Source organism: Trachurus japonicus, chromosome 16, assembly GCF_045865225.1.
Source record: "Trachurus japonicus isolate A0001 chromosome 16, Traja_1.0".
Taxonomy (NCBI): domain Eukaryota; kingdom Metazoa; phylum Chordata; class Actinopteri; order Carangiformes; family Carangidae; genus Trachurus; species Trachurus japonicus.
Genome location: NC_140922.1, coordinates 23,018,614 through 23,037,906, shown reverse-complemented (window position 1 = coordinate 23,037,906; position 19,293 = coordinate 23,018,614). Strand labels below are relative to the sequence as shown.

Sequence of the window (19,293 nt, the reverse complement as noted above, 5' to 3'; positions counted from 1 at the left end):
TAAATATAATAATTTGTAAATATCTATCTATCTATCTATCTATCTACTATATCTACAGTATTGCACATATTGTTCTTTTGGCTGCTACTTTGTATGCCAAAACAACAACAAAGTGTGTAAGTGAACTTACAGTAAAACAGTGCACAAAGTTTGAAATATTTTGTCATACACATGTATATAGTTGTCTTGACCTTTAATATTCCACTTTTCATCTTTATGTAGCCTACATCTGTTGCAATCCAACATCATATTCTTGTTTTCCAGTATTCTTTCATGTTGATACATTGTAAATATTAAAACTGTCAATATGATCAACATGTTAATTGTTCTGCCTAATTACTTTATTTTTTTCATACCTCAATATCTCAGAGTAAAATTTAATTCTGTAGTCTAAAATACTTAGAAAAGAAAAGTAGGACTCTCACAACTATTACTATTACTACTACCGTCAGTATGTTTTGAAAAGTCCATGGTATTAGTACAGACCCTGTATTAGACCCACTGCAGTTTGCATACAGGTAAGGATGGAGTAAAGATGATGTCTTATCTATCTACTGTATCTACAGTATTACACATATTGTTCTTTTGGCTGCTACTTTGTATCTTTGTACAAAGTAGCAGCCAAAACAACAGCAAAGTGTGTAGTGAACTTAAAACAGTAGGATGTACACTTTCCAATAAGATGATACTATAATAATTAAATAATGGTGCATTTCCAAATCTAATCAAACATTTCTCAAGCGTTTTCAAAGAGTTTACAGTCATTTAGAATGAAATTTGATGAAGCTCCACTCGGGATTCGAACACGGGTCTGTGTGGAGTTTGAAAAAAAGAAAAAAAGTTGTCTGTTTCTCCGTTACGGGAATTCACAGCTGGCCTCCGCGTGACAGGCGGAGATACTGTCCACTATACTAACGAGGAAGGGTGCCCTAAAAGAAATGATGGTGCGTTCAAGACCAGTCGGAAGTCTGATTTCCCAACTCGGAAATTTCCACATTCTGACATCATTTGGTTCACGCTGCAGGAACTCGGAAGAGAAAAAAACATCATGGATCTCTCTCAGGCCGCACGTTTGACATCCCTGCTTTGTAAACTGTCTGTCAGGAAAACATAAAGTCTCCAAATCGGGGAATCGGACCCCGGTCCCCGGAGAGCTTAACTCTCTTAACTCTCTTAACTTTTACCATTCATTCTCTATGGTAGTTCTTATCACTACGGATGTAATATATTTTTGGCCACAAGCGGATTTTGGGGGGCGCTGTTTCCACATTTTGGTAAGAGTAAGAGACTCCCTTACAGATACAGAGTGAAGAGGGAGAGAGCAGCGCCAGCAGCTTCCCATTCAAGTGCAAGTTGTTGCTGTAAACCTGTGATGGATTTGATGCAGAAGTTTATCACCAGGAGGCCTCTGGGAAGCATGAGGGACATGGTCATATTGATGTTTTCACATACAACCCCAAAGCACCTCTTTGAAGAGGTGTCTTGGTTTGGCTTGAGCATGACAGTCAGCCTACACAATGATAACTTAGGCCTATTGATTTTTCCTGGCAGACATACGTAGGCTACTTCCCCCATCCCTTGAAATTCAAACTTGTCTGAGTCAATAGCTACTCTTCATAATCTGTTGAGGACGGTTTGCTCCATGGGAGACTTGGGGAAACGGGGAATTCGGCCATTTGGTGCTCATTTTTCTTTATCTGTGGACAGTTTTGTCATTATACACCACAACTTTCCTACAGTCATAAAACTGTCTCAACAGCGAAACTAGTTAAACCTTGGGTATCAATAAAGTAACGTGAACCTCAACCTCAACCTGAACATCTCTAGTTTACCAGCTTAAAATGATTTGAATATAAAAGAGCAAAGATTGTGAAATATGAGACCTGCTGCACGCTTGAAATACAAAATACAATGTTTTATTCTTTTTTTCCCCCAATGAGGGCATCCTATCTTTTCTACCTATTTTTTGTTAACATGTATAGCCTGCTGTGCACACAGTATAGATATTGCTTTGAATCTCTGCGTGTAGCCCCAAGGCTTTGTGAAGTGATTCTAATTGTTGAGAGGTGCAGCCGTTATTGGACTATTTGCATGATGAGTTTTGGCACCATGATTTCTGTTTCAGGATATCTGACTCTAACCTGAAGTGGCATTCTAATAAGAAACGTCCCCTGTGTAAGTCTAAAGCAGCAGCAGCAGCAGCAGCCCAATATGCACCATAAGCGTAAGGATCCCATTGACAGAAGCGCCATGCATCCACTCTGTGAAAGATTGTAGAACTAAAAATGGCTTTGTTTCAAAATGTTATCTGTTAAAATCATGTCACATGGCACAGTGCAAATCACTTTACATCAGGCTCTCCACACCTAACCTACAGTTTGGTTATTGTAAGTCCTTTCCCTCCAAACAAGGAGAACAAAGAGACGAGGAACCAGTGAGTTGGACTTTTAATGTGACCATTTATTTTATGTCGGAGAAGATAATAGCAGTTGTTTTAAACAGCCTTTCATTCTGGCCTGATTGTGAATGCTAATTTCTATAATTTATTAGAATATATATTTGATTCTTAAAAGTGAAGAGATTGCGGATGCATAAGTGTGACATCATCAGCCTATTTTCGTTCATTGTTTGCAATATATTATTTATATAATTTTGATCTAATTGTACTGTTTGTGTCGCAGTCACATCATCCAGCCAACCACCAACCATCAATCAATCTTGCAAACGACGGACTGAACTGTGAGAATGAAATCCTAAGAAAAGCTCCAGGATAAGTGCTCTCCAACTTGGACGATCTTTCAATAATGTTTAATCTTATTTATTGTTGTAAATATAACGGGAAACATTCTGCTTGATGACGCAAATATCAAACATTAATAACGCACAAGAAGAAATCAGGAAAGGACACGACTGAGAGCTTCATACCCAAACACATGACATCATCTCCTACGCAACTTCATTAGCACCGGGCTGATGCCAGCATGCTAAACCCCCTCCCAAGCCTTTCATCTATAAAACACATTTACATACACATCACACTGCAACTTACACAAACCAAACACTTAACTATTGTAGCTCCACATGGACAGAAACACACAAAAAAGTGAGTCACAATACATAGAAACAGAGGCACGCTCTTGTATGACTTGTTGTTCAGTGTGGACACTTGACTTTGAGTTCATGACAGCTCTTTGTATGCACAGGCACACTGCTTCACTAATCAGGACCGCTCACATCACGAGTGGACGCTCTCCATCTTTCATTGTAAAACAATGGGCTCGGTCTCTCATTACATCTTTGTCAGGTTGTGGGTTTCAACAGTTTATGAGACTACCATCTGTCTGTCTCTAACTTTAAAAAATAGATGGTATAACACAGTAATCTGCCTTCATGGCTGTTTTATTTTGCAATTCTGCTAATTTGGAGAGCTAAAATTCTCATATTTGAACAATGTGGATCTGGGTTGTGTCTCTTGCAGCATTGCCCTGCATGTGAAGGACCTGCCTGAAGAGACAGCAGCCAAGCCTGTGGATGGAGAACCTGCTGACATCTTCTGTCTCTTAAGGAGACGACGGCAGATGCCTCAATATGTGCAGCTGGATAGGTCAATTGGTAAAGGCATTGACTTTGGAGTGGGAGGTTTGGGTTTGAATCCCAAACGTGGATAGTATGTTGCCTGGGTAAACAAGCTCTGCTGAAGAAGAGGTTTCTTTGTTAAGATGAATAAATGTGAAGAATTATTTATTGTAATCAGTAGCAGAACATTTCACTATATTATGACTAACCTTATCACCTGGTTTGAAGCAATGCAAAGCAACACAACACAACACACAGGCTAATGTAAGACAATAGTGTGGCGGAAGAGAGCGCTGAACACATCCAGCTGGATCGCTCAGTGGGTTACACCATTGACTGCTGGCCTGGGAGGTAAAGGTTTTGAATCCTACTGCTGGCTCTAAATGTTGCAAATGCCACTGAGACTGCAAAGAAGAAGCATTGGATTCCCATTGCATCTTCTACTGATATCTTCTTCAGTTGTATACACTTATATGCTGCATCTATTGTTGATTCTACTGTTAAGCCTCCTGTTGTTACATCATCCCTGACCTTGTGTACCTGCTATCACGATGACAAGAAAATGACCTGGCAGTCCTGCCGTCATAACAGCACAGTGACTCGGTCGGCATTCTGCGAGGTTATTTTAAGACATAGGGATGGATGACGTAGACATACATTTGAACAGAGCTGTGGTTATTATAAAATCCCATAAATTAAATACCTCACTAAGATTTGTCAAATAACAAAGCCATGAGTGAATTGTTTGATGTCGGTCTACGCATGTGATTTAAACCCACAATCTTACAAAACAGACAAATCTGCCTTTGCAAAATAGACATATTGGTTCACAACCACTATGAGCCTTGCTGCCTGCGTCCGTGCTCATATACACGTGTCTTTATTAATATTTCATAATGCTAGTCAAAGTAATGATGCTTTTCTCAGCTGTTCTGTCAGGTTCACTCGTCATCTGGTCTAAATGTTTTACAGAGGTTATGAAAATTTAAATATGTATAATTGACACATTGGTTTAAAGTTGTTTTTGTGTATTTCCTCCACATTGAGAGCAATAACAGTATGGCGAAACAGATCCCTCACTTTGTGTTCAAGTTTGGTCAAGTAGCACATATATTATTTAATAATGGCAGTACAGGGTACTGTGCGTAATAAATGTCCATATACTTGATTCTGACAAACACAATCCTCCTGACACACGCAGATGCACACATAAATAAATAAAAGCGACATCTCCATCTTCATGTCATGTCATCTCGTTCTACATCCTTCTGATGACGCAGGTGAGACAAGCAGATTCTGCTAAATATAACCTTGCACTGGAAATGTCATCACTGTCACATTCCTAAATGAAAAAATAAACTAACCACAGCTTCTGATATAAACTGGTTACAACCATACAGTCTATAGTTACAACCTGGTGAAGTAAACTTTATCAACTCATGTCATCTTCATCTGTTTCCCCGAACTCTCTTCTCCTGCACTCTGACCTCTTCCTGAAAAAGACAAGTCTGCATAAGAGGACGTACTGTATGTCCAAACAAACCATGGATGAACACAACAACAAAAAAGGACACAAAACAACAGGAAACAGGTTTTCGCAATCAGGTGTAACCTGATCCCTAATCAGGTGTTTACCAAATTAAGAAAACCTAATATAAATTCTGGGTTGCATCCTGTCTGACTGTCAAAATGAGCCGTATTAGTATGAATACATATGAACACATTCATGTCTCCTTCCATCTGCAGGGCATTACTACTGTTGGTCCACGCCACTTCAATTGTCCTTTGGTTAAATGTGTGATTTTGTACTTTTGCTGTTTTTTTGTTTTGTTTTGTTTTGTTTTATGCACTCATCATGATGTATGACATGGGGGGATTTCAGATGATGGAACAAATTGTTTGTAACAGCTACCCAACTATTGTCCAACACTTTTGTACTTTCAGCTTTGTTTGCAGTACGTTCCCAGCTGCAATTTGAAGCATGTGTTTTGTCAGAGGTGCACTCCTAGTTAATTAGTTTGCTTAAGAGTGCTCAGTAGAACAATGTCAAATTTACTTCCTCTGTATGGAATGAAAAAGGATCATAAGTGTATAAGGGCTTATTTTTAATGTTGATTCATCTTTTTTTTTTTTTGGATATTTATTATTATATTATTATTACCATAATAATTAGTTGATCATCATTATGGTTTACTTTTGGTGCATTCAAGTATTTGATTCATCATTACAGCTCTCAAATACACAAATGGTGTGACAGATGTTGTGCTTCATATGAAACCACTTAAATAAGCACTGAACTGATGTTTGCTATAAGTATTGACGGTATGTGAGTTCAGGGTCAGTGGTTGTAAGGTGACATCATCAGCAGCGAGAGGGAGGGAGTGGTGTCAAAATAACCTTCGTTGTTGTTGTATTACTTAGTCTGTTATGCAAAGGTGCTTTGCTGATTGTGGATATCATTAAGCAGAACATTGGCAGGCAGCCAGTAAAGAATCCAATTTTCTTTTCTGTTGCATGGAGACCAAATAGTTTTTAATATCTTAATGTTATTAATTTCTTTATTAAGATCTTATTATAGCAAGGAGACTCACCTGCCCTCTCTTTCTTGTTGCCATTCAGACTTGTTCACTGTTTTTAGCCGTTATAGTTATTTAGCTGCCCTTCAGATTAAAGTTTTTCACCTGGTGTGTCTGAATGAAAAGCTAAATGATTTTCACTCATGAAGGCTGAAGGTATTAGCTGATGTTTGTTTCCCCTCGGAGACAAATGTAATTCTGCTTAATTTGACCTGATTCAATTTGCTGTCTGGCAAATTCTAACAATCAGATTTAAATATTCCTGAGTTTAAAATGTCACAATGAAACTGTAATGAGAGGAGAGGAGAGGGGGGGGGGGGGGGGGGGGGGGGGGGGCCTCACACATGTCAGTGTCTCAGACCACAGCAGTGGAAAGACATTAGCTCTCATTTTGTTGTTCCTTCAGGACGTGCTGCTAATCACATGAGGGATGTTGCTGCAGAAATAAGCAACCATGAATAAATTAAAGATAGTTATCTTGCGCATCACATTGTCTCAAACAATCACAATATTACAGTGATAACATGAAAGTGTGAGAAATGCTGGAGGAGTACTTTGGATAATGACTTGTTTATTGTTGTTTTGCTTCTAGACACACTGTTATTTGTGTCACTAGCTTTTTCCAAAGACAATAAAACATTCATGTTGGTGATTGCACAGCAGGTCTATAAAAACAGACAGGTCAGGTTGTCATTGATAAAAACACAGAAAAAGAAATCAGCGAAGTCATGAAACAACGCTCCATGGACGGATCAAACAAAAACTTTGACTTGACTAAATGAAAGTGATGGAAAAATTAAAAGAAATTGAAGAAGAATTCGAGAAGCAACAGCATATGTGCCAAAGCCACCACATCATCGATCTAACACGGTGATGGTTGTTATTCATCTTCGACAGTGTGTGTGTCGTCAGGGCAAAATGTGTTGCTGTAGCAGAACAGCCACGGAAGCAGTTTTGAGCACTTTGGCAGGTGTTTACATGTCTGCCTCCTGTCTGTGTGTTGATTTTTGTCAAAGCAAGAAACATTTAAGAAACTTTACAGGTGTCCTACTAGAATTTAAAGACAACTTTACGGGGTGATATCACGCAGGATATCAGTGTGACATTTTGCAGCAAGCCTGACAGGAGCTGATGTCAAACTTTTAGTGCTGTTAAACGCTAATATAAACACCCTCAATGGTTTTGTTGCATGCTGCACCCATAACCTAGCAGACAATGCATACATTGTGTAACATACATCACTGTGCTACTTCGCTGAGTTGTTAACATTAGCTTAAGTTACAGTTGTGTTGCTTTAAGATGTAAATGTAACTGCGTGAATGTAATTTCTTCCATTAATCTGTAAATGTTGGCCCATGTAAAGTCCTGATTAACTTTCAACAGCTGAAACCACAAACCAGTTGTTTGACTGTATTTCCAATGAATCATCTCAGTAACTAACTCAGATGTGTGTGTAATGTTTTGTGTCTACTTACTGTTAGTGATATGAGAAATGTGTAACCATACTCTTTATGGTAATCAGAGGATCCCCAGCCAGGTGGCATCCTACAAGTGCCTGTTTGTAAACAGGATGGTGAAGAAGCAGCAGGAGTGTCACACTCAGCTGATGACTTGACAAGTGCCTGGAGGGCCCTCGTCTCAAACAGGCAGGTTTAAGGTGAGACAGGCAGCAGGAAGTGATATTTTGAGTCTGTGTGTACAAACCTGCAAGTGTACTGGATATTTTAAGGCATTTTTATCACTTTAAAACTTCGTTTTAGATATAAAACAATATGGATTAGACATTTTTGAGCATGTTTTTTGTGGCACTTCATTGTGTTTTTTAGGATAAATATCATCAGCATGAGTGTTATTAGAAAACTAGTTTGAAAAATGCCACAATATCCATCATTAGGGCTGAGGTACTTTATGTGAATCTATATGTTTATGAAAAAGCAGATTTTGGACCTGGTAAAGCACGTTTAAAGTATGGGAGAAGTGAAAGCATATTATAGTGCCTACCATGGATTTAGAGTGGAATTAAGAACTGATTTAGTCATGAACCAGAGTAGAAACCATTCAACTTTGGTGCCTTCATGCAGAAGGGAAATGATCTTATCAGTCTCCTCACCATTTACAAATAGGACATGTATTGACACATTTGTCAGTTTGTCAGGAAATAATGTATGGATATTCAAATGAAAATATATAAACATATTTATTATCCCCCACGTCACAGAGCACAAATTTTCAACAGGTACTTCGAAATCGAAACAGAAAAACACAACCTCTATCATCAGATCCTCAACCTGGATGAGGAGAGCTCTGATCAATGGGAAGAAAAAACTGGAGATTATCTGGTCTGTTTTTTTTAGAAGTAACATGGAAAAAGAAAAACATTCTTTGTTTGTATGTAAACTGGAAACAGTATAAAATCAAAATTGAACTTTAATTGTGTCATAAAGACAAATACAGCCCACAGTTTTCATCATCAAACGTAATCATCCAGCAATTGCATAATAAACAAAAAAAAGTTTTAAATGACTTTAATGTCTTTACATAAATGTAAACACTTAATAACCAGCAGTTCAATCTCTGTTTCTTTGTTTTTATAAATTTAAAATGCTGCAACACAAATTCACCGCCATGGTGTTGAGTGAGTGTCATGTCAACATGTCAGGTCACAGTTGGCTCTTTAACAGTCCACTTGCACTGAATTATTACTGTCACTCACATGTTCACTTTCACAGATTTATTACTTCCTGTTGACAAGAGAACATATGTTTCATATGTTGACACTGTACAAGAAAATCTCTAATGGCATCACTTGGCATCCTACAGCTGATCGGTGTGTGGGCGGGTGACAAGGAAAACAAAAAGCGACCCAGAGAATCGTTATCCAAAGGCAAAGATCTTATTTTACAGCTTTGATCCAGCGTGAGAGAGGACTGGCGCCAGACAGAAACGAGGACAACTCATGAGTTCTCCACAAATGTGTGCGCTAGGCAAACACAGTGCTTGTTGAGTGAGTGTACATACACACCGTCCACACAAATGAATTACCGTGGGGTCACGCATGAAAATGGCAGGTGTGAAGTGCCCATTCAGAAATAACTAGTCTGCAAAATCCCAACAAAATAACATGAATTACACACAGAGTTACAGTGTACTTGACATTGACATGTAGTGCGATTGAAAAAGTGTTGTGTTTTGTTGGAAGGGTTTATTGCTTTCTCTGTATAGCTCTTAGCTGCTTTGGTTGGTACAAGCAAAGAACCGTGACATTCAGACGCCCAACCAGCTCTCTGAGACCGCTTCAATACATCCAACATCATAACGTGTCCACTGCTGATGTTTAGCAGGTAATAACATGTACATGCACCATGTGGATAGGCCGAACACTGAGATATTTAAAATGATGGGTGGAAAATGTGTCTGCAGGCAAAAAGTCAGGGGATCAATCATCATCATCATCATGGCCTCATCACATTTGAATTTCCTCTCAAACAAACAAACAAAAAAAGATTAATAAAAATCACAAATTCACAGGTTTTTGACACCTAAACTATGTCACGTATTCAGACTCTGAAGGACCATTGCTGAGGGACGTCGGCTGTGCTGCTCGTCATGCTTCACCTCTTGAGGACATGATCACACGTCACATTGCTGAAGTGGACCTTCCTTCCGAGCTGCTGTTAATTAGTCTGTGCTCAAGAGTCTCTTGAATAATCTTGGCTTCCAAGCACGCAAAGAAAGCTATGACCCAATGCAGCTTTTATCTTAAAGTCTGAAAAGTTTGTCCATCTAATTATTTAATATATACAATACAAACCAGGTTGAGAAGTATAGTCCTCCTCCTCCTCCTCCATCATCTGATTCTCTTTCCATTTCTTTACTTGTCCGTCCTGGCTGACTCAACGCTGCGAAATGTTTTCATTTCCCCTCTGGGACCAGACACACCTGCTGGTCTTCTACTAAGCATCGAAAACCACTTAACAACCATCCATCCCATCTGTCCCCTCTCTTCATTTTCATCTTATTTATTCCAACAGAGAGACGCAGTTTTACTTTCCATCATCTGAGTTACCTCTCCGTCATTTGCTTTTGTGTCAACTTTCTTTCACAATGTTTTGATAAATCTACATAATTACAATATTTTAATGGACACTCTGCCAGACAAGTAAGTAGATAACAACAAATACTGTAGCAATAAGAGCAATAATCCTATTCCCTTCGTGACATTATTAAAATGAATTAAAAAGATAACAAAAAGACTGATGTGTGAGTCAGTGTTGTGTCGAGCTGGAGGACAGAGTTCAGTTGGGCTTTATTCTGAGGCCAGGGGGAGCACACATGAGTAAACTACTCCAGTGCACTTAAGCTGTAAAGACCAGTTTGCTTTCTTCCCTAGGCTTAGACTTGGCCACAGTGTGTGTTTACGCCAGCTGTCAGCTCTGTTCTCTGAGACACACTGCCTCCCTGTGGAATATGGCTGTAATTAGAGCCGGAAAAGTTACCTGGTGCTGTTCACAGAAAGTAATAGTGGTATAGGAGAAAGCTGAAAAACATGCTGAGAATGACCATGATTTTCTGCATTAAGTAGACATACGATCTGATCTTCTTTTGAGTCTCATCTTTGGTGAATAAGGTCAACGAGTCAGTTTTTATGTATTTGTTTTTTTATTGACAGCACAGTCTGTTCTGTAGAATAGAACACTTTACTCCCTGAACAGAAACGTTTCTCTCCTTCTTTACTCAAAATAAACAACTTCATTCTCCATCTTTTTTTTCTCTACTGTTACAGTTTATTTAAAAAAAATAAAGTTAGCATGGCTATATGTGTTGCATACATTTATAATGCAATAATAGTTTCCCCTCTTAGGTTAACACAAACTAATAAAGATAAATCAACGTACTGTACACAAATATATGGCCCTACAGCAGGATTACTGTTTGAAATAACTTACATTCAGATGATTCAAGTGACACAGAAAAACAAGCACACACACATGAACACACACCAACTCCTTGTTGCATCGTTGGCACTTGGTATCAATATTAAATACTGTGAATTGTTGTCTTGTTTTTTTTCTCCCAAATGTGCAGCTGTATTGAAGTATGCTTGTACACAGCTAACTGTACCCATTGTTTTAAATGGAAATGTCTCTGCAAACCCATTTTTACTAAGTGCCACAGAAATGTCATGAAACCAAAATGGCATAAAACTGTCCAATTGATCAAAATTGATTCAAAATGTCAGTGACAGTTCAAACTATAAATAAAAACTGCTAAAATCCTTCACTTAAACATATACAATGAATATTCAGTAATATATGTGTGCCTCTAATAATCCAAGCAATGTAATAAATATATTTAATGATCATTAATCTCTCACTATAGACAACATTGCAATTTTAATCCCTTAATCATTAAGGAGTTCAACAGATCACTGCCAGCGTCCGAGCCAGCCATTTTATCCTTTCATTCATCAGTCAGTCAGACAAGCGTTCACCGGCCCAGTCCCAGGGTCCAACCTCAGATTTAAAGTGACACTTTCATGATCAGTTAAGCCCCTCGAGCACAGGAGGGTACGAGGAATGAGGGATCGGACGCATGAAATCCCTTCACCTTCATGTATGCATGTGGGTTCGTTCAATTTAGTGCTACATTATTACTCTCTTTTCAAATCAAGGCTGAGTATAAGTTTTGTGCAAAATGCCTGATGGGGCGCTCCTGAGGGTGGACGCTGGATCTGGACCAAAAAAAATGTTTTCCCTTCAGCAACAAGCTGTGATAAAAGCTCAGTCTCTTGTCCTTAACACCACACATTTGGATACTTCAAGTCACTCTTATTTTACAATTACATTCAGAAATATACAAGTCTCCTAATGCCTCATATTGCTTTACATTTTTTCCCACCCACATGTTTGTTATATTTTGACAGATTCAATGACATGATGTCAGTGTGGATGCATGTGACTGCACACACACCTACATGATACAGAAATAAAGTGAATTTGCTTTGTCTGTTTAACAAGCAAACAAACTTCAACTCTGTCGTCATGGTTGACGTCTATCCACTGTTTGTGTGGGTGTACTGTAGCTTTGGTTTGAGGGAAAGCTCAGGGAGACTTTACTTTCTGATCTTCCAGCTCCCATCTGCATTTCGTTTGTATCCATGTCACATCATTTAACATCCACCTCAGACCTGTTCTTCACTGACTGGATGAGTATAGAAAGATTGGAGGAGGTGCAACAAAATGAGAAAATCTGAAACAGAACAGTCAAAGTGTTAAACCAGGTATCCGCACAACTGGACCTGTTTCAGTGATGCGTTTTCCTGCGTTTTTTTCTAAAATAACAGGATGATTCACCCAAACTCATTAATGTCCAAAAAAACAGACACAGGCATAAATGAGCATGTGTGGGACTCCCTCAGCAGATTCAGATGCTAAAAAGTTAATTTGCACAATTTTTCTCAATTACTCCCTGTACTGCATACCATCATAACAAAACAAAACAAAACAAAAAGGCTAATCAAAAGATTAATCAAATCAAACAAATGCAAATCCATATTCCAATGAGATAAAGTGTATTAGCTGTTTTTTAGGCACATAAGAACATTCAGTCACAGCAAGAGGACACATTAAAGCCTCAATCCAGATTTTTTTTTGTTTGAAATTACATATTACACACATACAGAGAGGAAAGAAAGAGCCGCTGGTAGAAAATGATCTCTGATGCTAATGCCACAGTGACATTATAACCTCCATTTCATTTTCAGTGCAATTAAAGGCTTAAAAATACCATAGTGGCCCGAATATAAGATATTATAATATTAATTAATAATAATTAAGTAGCTTTGGGTTGACTTTGATGTTAGTCTGCACTCTAGGCTGAACACTGGGATGAAAAGGATTTTACAAATACCATATCAGTTCAAACAATAAAAACTCTAACCTTCCTTCGTATGCATCCTATTAGTCATCAATGTGAAAAATGTTTTTTTTTTTTTCTTCACAGTAGAAACCCGCTAGCCAAACACAAATCACACATCCAACACCTGCTGTAGCAAATATGCAATTGTGTAGTCATTGAATACGCAACTCCCTTTATCATATAAATAAATCTTATATTCGGCTCAGTACAGTAAAGTTTAAATTCAAGTTGCTGCCTTTTTTTAGTGGACTCATTCAGGTTTAGGAGGAAGAAGATTTAAAACTGTCTATGGGAAAACTCTGCAGTGCTTTCACCAGATTGGGCCTTTAATGTTATTATTATACCGGGGTATGACACAGTATATTGCATACACAATATACAAATACAATGGACTCATGAAGGCAACGTACTCCATCATTAGCCTGACATTATACGAGTTAAACACAGTGTAACAGTTTCAGCCACGACAGGTTTATTCACCATTGGGGTTTACGTTGATTAGACGGATGTTTGTTAAATCAGTCAGAGGGTGGACTGGCTGGGAAAGATGACATATTGTTTGGTTGAGTCTATGGTTGGACTGTTTCTGTATATTTACGCAAGGTATTTGGTTTTGTGAATGTGTATGTGTGCATGTGTAGTCATGTAGAGTAGTGTACTGCAGAACGGTTGAGTTTTTCTGTGTTGCAATCTGAACAAATGCTAAAGATTTTCCTACTTATGTCACAGTATCGTTATCACTGGGTCGGTCGTTGCTTGTCGGCCTGGCGTGTCTCTGTATTATTGTCTGTGGTGTGACTGTTTCCAGTGCGTGTAATGTCTGTGGTATGTGTATGGGCTTTGGGACCAGTGTGTGACTTGTTTGCGGTTTGCCCATTTCTTGCGTGTGCACTGTGTGTTGTGTATTTGTAGTTTGCATCGTGTGCGGTATGAGTATCTCAGTGCTGGGGGGCCCTCCTGGGTCTTTCATAGCCATGCTGGCCCCCACCATGGCAGGATAGCTTCGATTTCTCCTCAGTCCCGCGTTCAGTCCTGGAAGACCCCCACCCAGAGCGCTGTTGCCCAGTCCGGTGGAGCCAAAGGGGGCGAGAAGAGCGTTCCCCGACGAGACTGAAGCAGTCAGAGGGGAAAAGGTTGGGAAACTTTTCAGTTTGTCCACAAGCCCCAGGTTCAGCATCTCCGATTGGCTTTCATCTTCCGCCTGTGCCTCTCGCTCCCTCTCCGCCTCCCCCAGCACTTCCCTCAGGATGGTACGAGCCGGTTTGGAGGCGAGGAAGGTGTCGTAGTACGGAGGGTCGTCGGCGGTGGGGCTGAACTGGAAAACTGGGCGGGTGGGGGCCAAAGAGGAAGCGGATTTGGAGCGAGGGGAGTTGGGCGGGGTGGAGGGCTGGAGCAGCAGGGTGTCTGGGCGTTTCCCCGGCCGTCTGGCGTCGGTCTCACCCGGCGTGTCGGCGGCGACGGAGCACCTCTGCGCCTGCGCTCCTCCCTCGGGTGTTGAGGCTCCGCTGGAAAACAGCCCTCGGTCCCAGCTTCGGGGGTTGTACACGGATGCAGAGATCCCTCGCTCCTGTAGGAGGCGCACCAGGCCCAGAGAGGTGCTGGTGGTCTTGGTGGAGTCCCTAAGGTTGGTGGAGGACTCGGCCAGGGACAGAGACAGGGAGAGGCGGCGCGGAGTGCAACAGGGGGTGTAGGAAGGCGTATGCGGGGCGGAGAAAGGTATAGGAGAAGAAGCAGGGGTAGGGGTGCCGATGTGAGCACTGCTGTAACAAGAAGCCATAGCTGGGCTGAAGATGGGGAAGAGGGGACGGAGAAAGGGGTGACGGAGAGATGAAGGGGGGGAGGAAGAGAAAAGCAAGGGGGTAGCATTGAATGTGCAAAGAAAATGAGGAACCGTATGGGAGGAGAGAAAGAAACAGATGAACTTAGTTATAAAGTCTTAACATTATACGGATGTTGTATCGATAAATCACATTTACATCTCATCTAAAAATGTGCAGAGGAGCCATACAACCAAACTGAGTTATTATCTGTTACAGAAAAGCCCATTAGACATCTGGACATACAGTACTGTAATTATTCAGTTATTTATTAGATGCTCTGACAGTGTGAGAAGAAAGTCCAATTTGAGTTTTCAGATTCATCTTATGGTTTTACATTCAGTCAACACAGCCACCTCAAGTGTCACCACCACATGCTGAAAATAGTTTTTTGGACAGCTGCTGCTATTTCACTTTTACAGATGTGTGATGTGTCATAAATAATGTCACACACTGCTTCAGCCTTCTTCTCCAGGTGGATCTACACTTGATGTGTTCAGTGGCCTGTGATGGGATGGGCAGCAACATCTTAAACCCTCCACCACAGGTCGGCTCTGAGTTGAGACAGGAACTGCTTTCTCTCTAGTTTCTCCCATATGTGAGTTGTTATCACCAAAGGAACAAATAAATGTGATATAAGGTGATGACACCTGATGCATCTGCATTTTCAGAATAAAGACCATTAAATATGCTTAAAAGCTAGACATGGGTTTTTTTTGCATTTGCATTTGCATTTGCACCAGATTTAAAAGGTCAAGAATGAACACCAGTGTTCAAATCCTGAAAAAGTAGATTTGGTCAGTGATTGAAGCCATAGCATTGAGTCAGACGTTGGATTGTTAGTTGAGGACATGTTGACAAATAATATTAGAGTCTGTGTGGGTCCACAGGTCTGTAATTATCTCTGTTAGAGTCAGTTCCTCATGTTATTGTTGCATACACACCCACAAAAGTTTGCAAATGCACTCCCATGCATTTTTTTCTCACCCAGGTGCACCCCAGTGGGTGCACTCAATGGGTCTGCTCTACTCCGGCCATGACAACCATATGATACAACTCCACTTCTTCTTCCTCATCACATGACCTGCCGAGGCCAATCAGACAGTAGAGAAATAAAACACATGAACCAGCTGCTGTGGCAAGTTGGAGGGAGACAGAGAAACTGAGAAGTGGCCGATTGATTGACCATACACACGGTGGAGATCTTTGGTCAAGTTAAGTAACACAGAGTAACCATTACTACTGCTGGCTGAGTATAACTTCCTATTAGCAGTACTTTTTTCTTATTGTGCCACTTTGCAAAGATACAATGCATGAGTTCATAGTAGTTTTGCAGTTGTTTAATACACACAAAAACAACTGTATTGCGACTGGCTATAGGGAAGAGCACAATAGCAATCAAAAGTAAACAAGATGTTTACCTTGGGGACACTGAGGTCAGCTGATCAGAGGGATGGAGAATCCTGCAGGTGGTGAAGGTGTAAGTGGAGCTTGTAATGGACATACACTTCCCTGGGAAATTGACTACAGGTGAGGAGAAGGTGGAGGGAGGAGAACAAAACAGAAGGAAAGGCCGTTAGTTTTCAGACACAAGGAAACCAAACAATGCTGCAAAAACACTGACCAACAAAGCAGGGAAAAAAAACAAGCCATGATCGAAGTTTCAGCCCCAAGAAAAAAAAGCACCAGCATCCATTTGATTCTTAATTTCTGATAAAAAGTTAGCAAAGTTTGCCAACAACTATTTTCATCAGCAATTTGTTGATTACAATGACGACATCTGCAGATTCCTGATGATTCCAGGTGAAAGATTGAGTCATGAAACCAGATTAATGAGTGTCCACAAAGAAAACATGGAGATATTTCATCATTAATTCACCCTCATTATTTGTCAGTATGTACATGTTTTGGGAACTATTTTCAATTACGTCAATGATTATTGTTTCCAAAATGTCAAATGTCTGTATTTAGATACGAATTTAGCTAAATAAGTTTTCTTTTTTCCTTGTTTGGGAATTAATTATTTCAGAGACACACAGTGTAGTAATACATGCACCAAGGAGGAGCACTGTGTGTGTGTGTGTGCAGGAAGGTGACCTTACACCAAAGCCACTGGAGTCAACTCCAATATAAACCAGGCATGGGCGTCATGTGTTCATGTGACTTGGACAGCTGCACTAATAACGCCTGATTTAGACATACATGACTTACATACATGATATTCCAGCATCTACTATGTACATGGTGTGGTACACCAGTGTGTAAGTTCGTGAGCTATCTACCATTTGTGATTTCAACAACTTAAGCCATAACAAATGTGTGCTGCAGGTCAAACGGCAAACGACAAATGACATTCAAGATTTGGTTGAAAGACTGACAATCAGGTGTGATTGATGAAATAAAGCAATGAGCGGCAGTGAAAGAAGGTGTGATCTTAGAAGGAAGAATGGGAGGATGCAAGGTGAAGTAAAAATATAGAATAAAAACAACATGTACTCAGTTTTGATGGGGTTCGATGGCTGCGCGCACACACGAACTGCCGGTGAGGTAGGTGGGTGTTGGGTGTGTACACATGAGTGCAAATCATGCAGGAGGGGGACGTCACATTGGGATTGTGAAATGTCCAATGAATGCCTTCCCCAATCCCTCACCCTCCCACCCCCTCTTCTTCAAACCCCCTCCCCTTTATCCCCGTGGGGTTATAAGGGAGGGGGCGGATGCAGTGCTGCGACCCCACCTAAGAGGCTCCCTCACCAGGCATGCGATCCACTGTGGGCGGCTGTAAGGCCTGGAGCTCCTTGAGGTCCACATGCCCGTTCATCATCATCTCAGAAGAAGAGGGGAGTGGGGAAGAGGAAGGGGAGAGGCTGGAAAAGGAAAGGGGCGTGTTTCCAACAAGTCCGTCTTTTCCTTGGATTGCTTCTTTAGCCGCAGACATTTCTCCACTAAATGTTTCTGACTGGCCATTGTCATCAATGTCAACGCTTTTCTTGCAGCAGGCGGATGGAGTAGAGGTAGAGCGCGGCAGATCCAAAGGAGCCAGACTTTCTTCCGACAGGCCAGTAAACGAGTCACATGAGACCTCGTCCTCCTCCGGTTGGTCCAGCTGCCAGCTGTCTTCCTGTCCCTGCTCGTGTGCTAAAGTGCGGAAGCCCTTCGTGACCACACCGGGCCGGTGATCCAGCAGAGCGCCCATGTGGGGCTGAGCCAACTGCTGCCACGCATGGAGTGTAGCGGAGCCTGGAAAACATGGAGAGGAAAAGCGGATGTTATCTGTTAAGCTGCTCGCTACCACAAACATATCATTAAATTAATTTACTTCCATCTGCGCTGTGATCAAATCAGATGTTTTCATCTTTTTGTACTTCAGTTAATTTTACCAGTTTGTCATCCACTATAAAAAATGTCAATACACTACACCAAGCCCTTATAACAGCAGAGTTATAATAAGTACAGAAACTTAACTGATTTAATCTTCAAATGTCAAATTAAAAGATTTTAATGCTGCTTATACCATAGGGATATTTAAACCTCAGCTGGATCCATTTTCATACCATTCAAATTAAATGTTACAACATAATTTAAGATTTAAATAAGTAGCTGTAGCAATTCCACACCAGTGTTTTTTTTTTAAATTGTTAATAAGTAACTGGATGACTTATAGCACTTGTCTGACATCGCTGCCACAATATCAGCGGAGATCTGATTCACTAAACTTAGTGCCAACCTGACCAGTGTTACATTACAGACTCTATCTCACACGCACACACCACAGGCTCTGTTTAATTTAAGAGTCCTTGAAACTAATAAGTTGGTTTCACATCACGAACAATGAATGGTTGTTTTCTTGAATCATGCACACAGGTCCCTGCAGAGATGTCAGTACAAAACAAATTAATAAGACCAACACAAAAAGAATGAGAGAGAAGGGGAAAATGAGAAAATTAGTAAGATTTTATTCAAGAAGTCATCAGCAAAGAAAACAGACAAGTCGAACAGAAAAATAAGTAAAGTGCAAAGAAAAGACAAACCCAAAATGAAGAAAGGAAAAAACAGAACAGGGGTGAAAGGGTGGACAGGAAAAACAGTTATTTATCTCTAATGGAGAATCAGAAATCTGTGGATTGGTGTTGCACTGTCTTACTGTATCTCTTCAGGAGATTTCATGATCTCACAAGCTCCTAAATTTAGACTGTTTATTTTTCAATTTCGCATCTGGACTATTGACTTTGAGGATCAGGGGATCATCGTCCGGCAGCAGCCAGATTGACCTTATGAGTAATTACTCCAGAAATGATATGATGATGGACATTAACTCGCATCACCTTTTGCATTACAACACAAGTGTTGTGATGCCGTTCGACCACTAGGTGGTGACACGAATCTACATATTGCACAAAAGCAAA

General features: G+C 40.4%; 1 protein-coding gene across 6 annotated transcripts in view; it reads right to left on the bottom strand.

Annotated features, from left to right (window-relative positions):
* Nucleotides 1-10,792: 10,792 nt before the first annotated feature.
* The window catches only part of trak1a (trafficking protein, kinesin binding 1a), a 43,447-nt gene continuing 34,946 nt past the window's right edge, over nucleotides 10,793-19,293 (bottom strand). For all 6 annotated transcript variants that reach the window (XM_085802633.1, XM_085802628.1, XM_085802629.1 and 3 more), the window contains 3 exons: nucleotides 17,642-18,127; nucleotides 16,309-16,411; nucleotides 10,793-14,854 (listed from right to left, as the gene is read on the bottom strand). In XM_085802633.1, coding sequence (XP_085658759.1) covers nucleotides 13,789-14,854; nucleotides 16,309-16,411; nucleotides 17,642-18,127 — 1,655 coding nt within the window. In that variant the 3' untranslated portion in view covers nucleotides 10,793-13,788. The remainder of the gene's footprint in view (nucleotides 14,855-16,308; nucleotides 16,412-17,641; nucleotides 18,128-19,293) is intronic.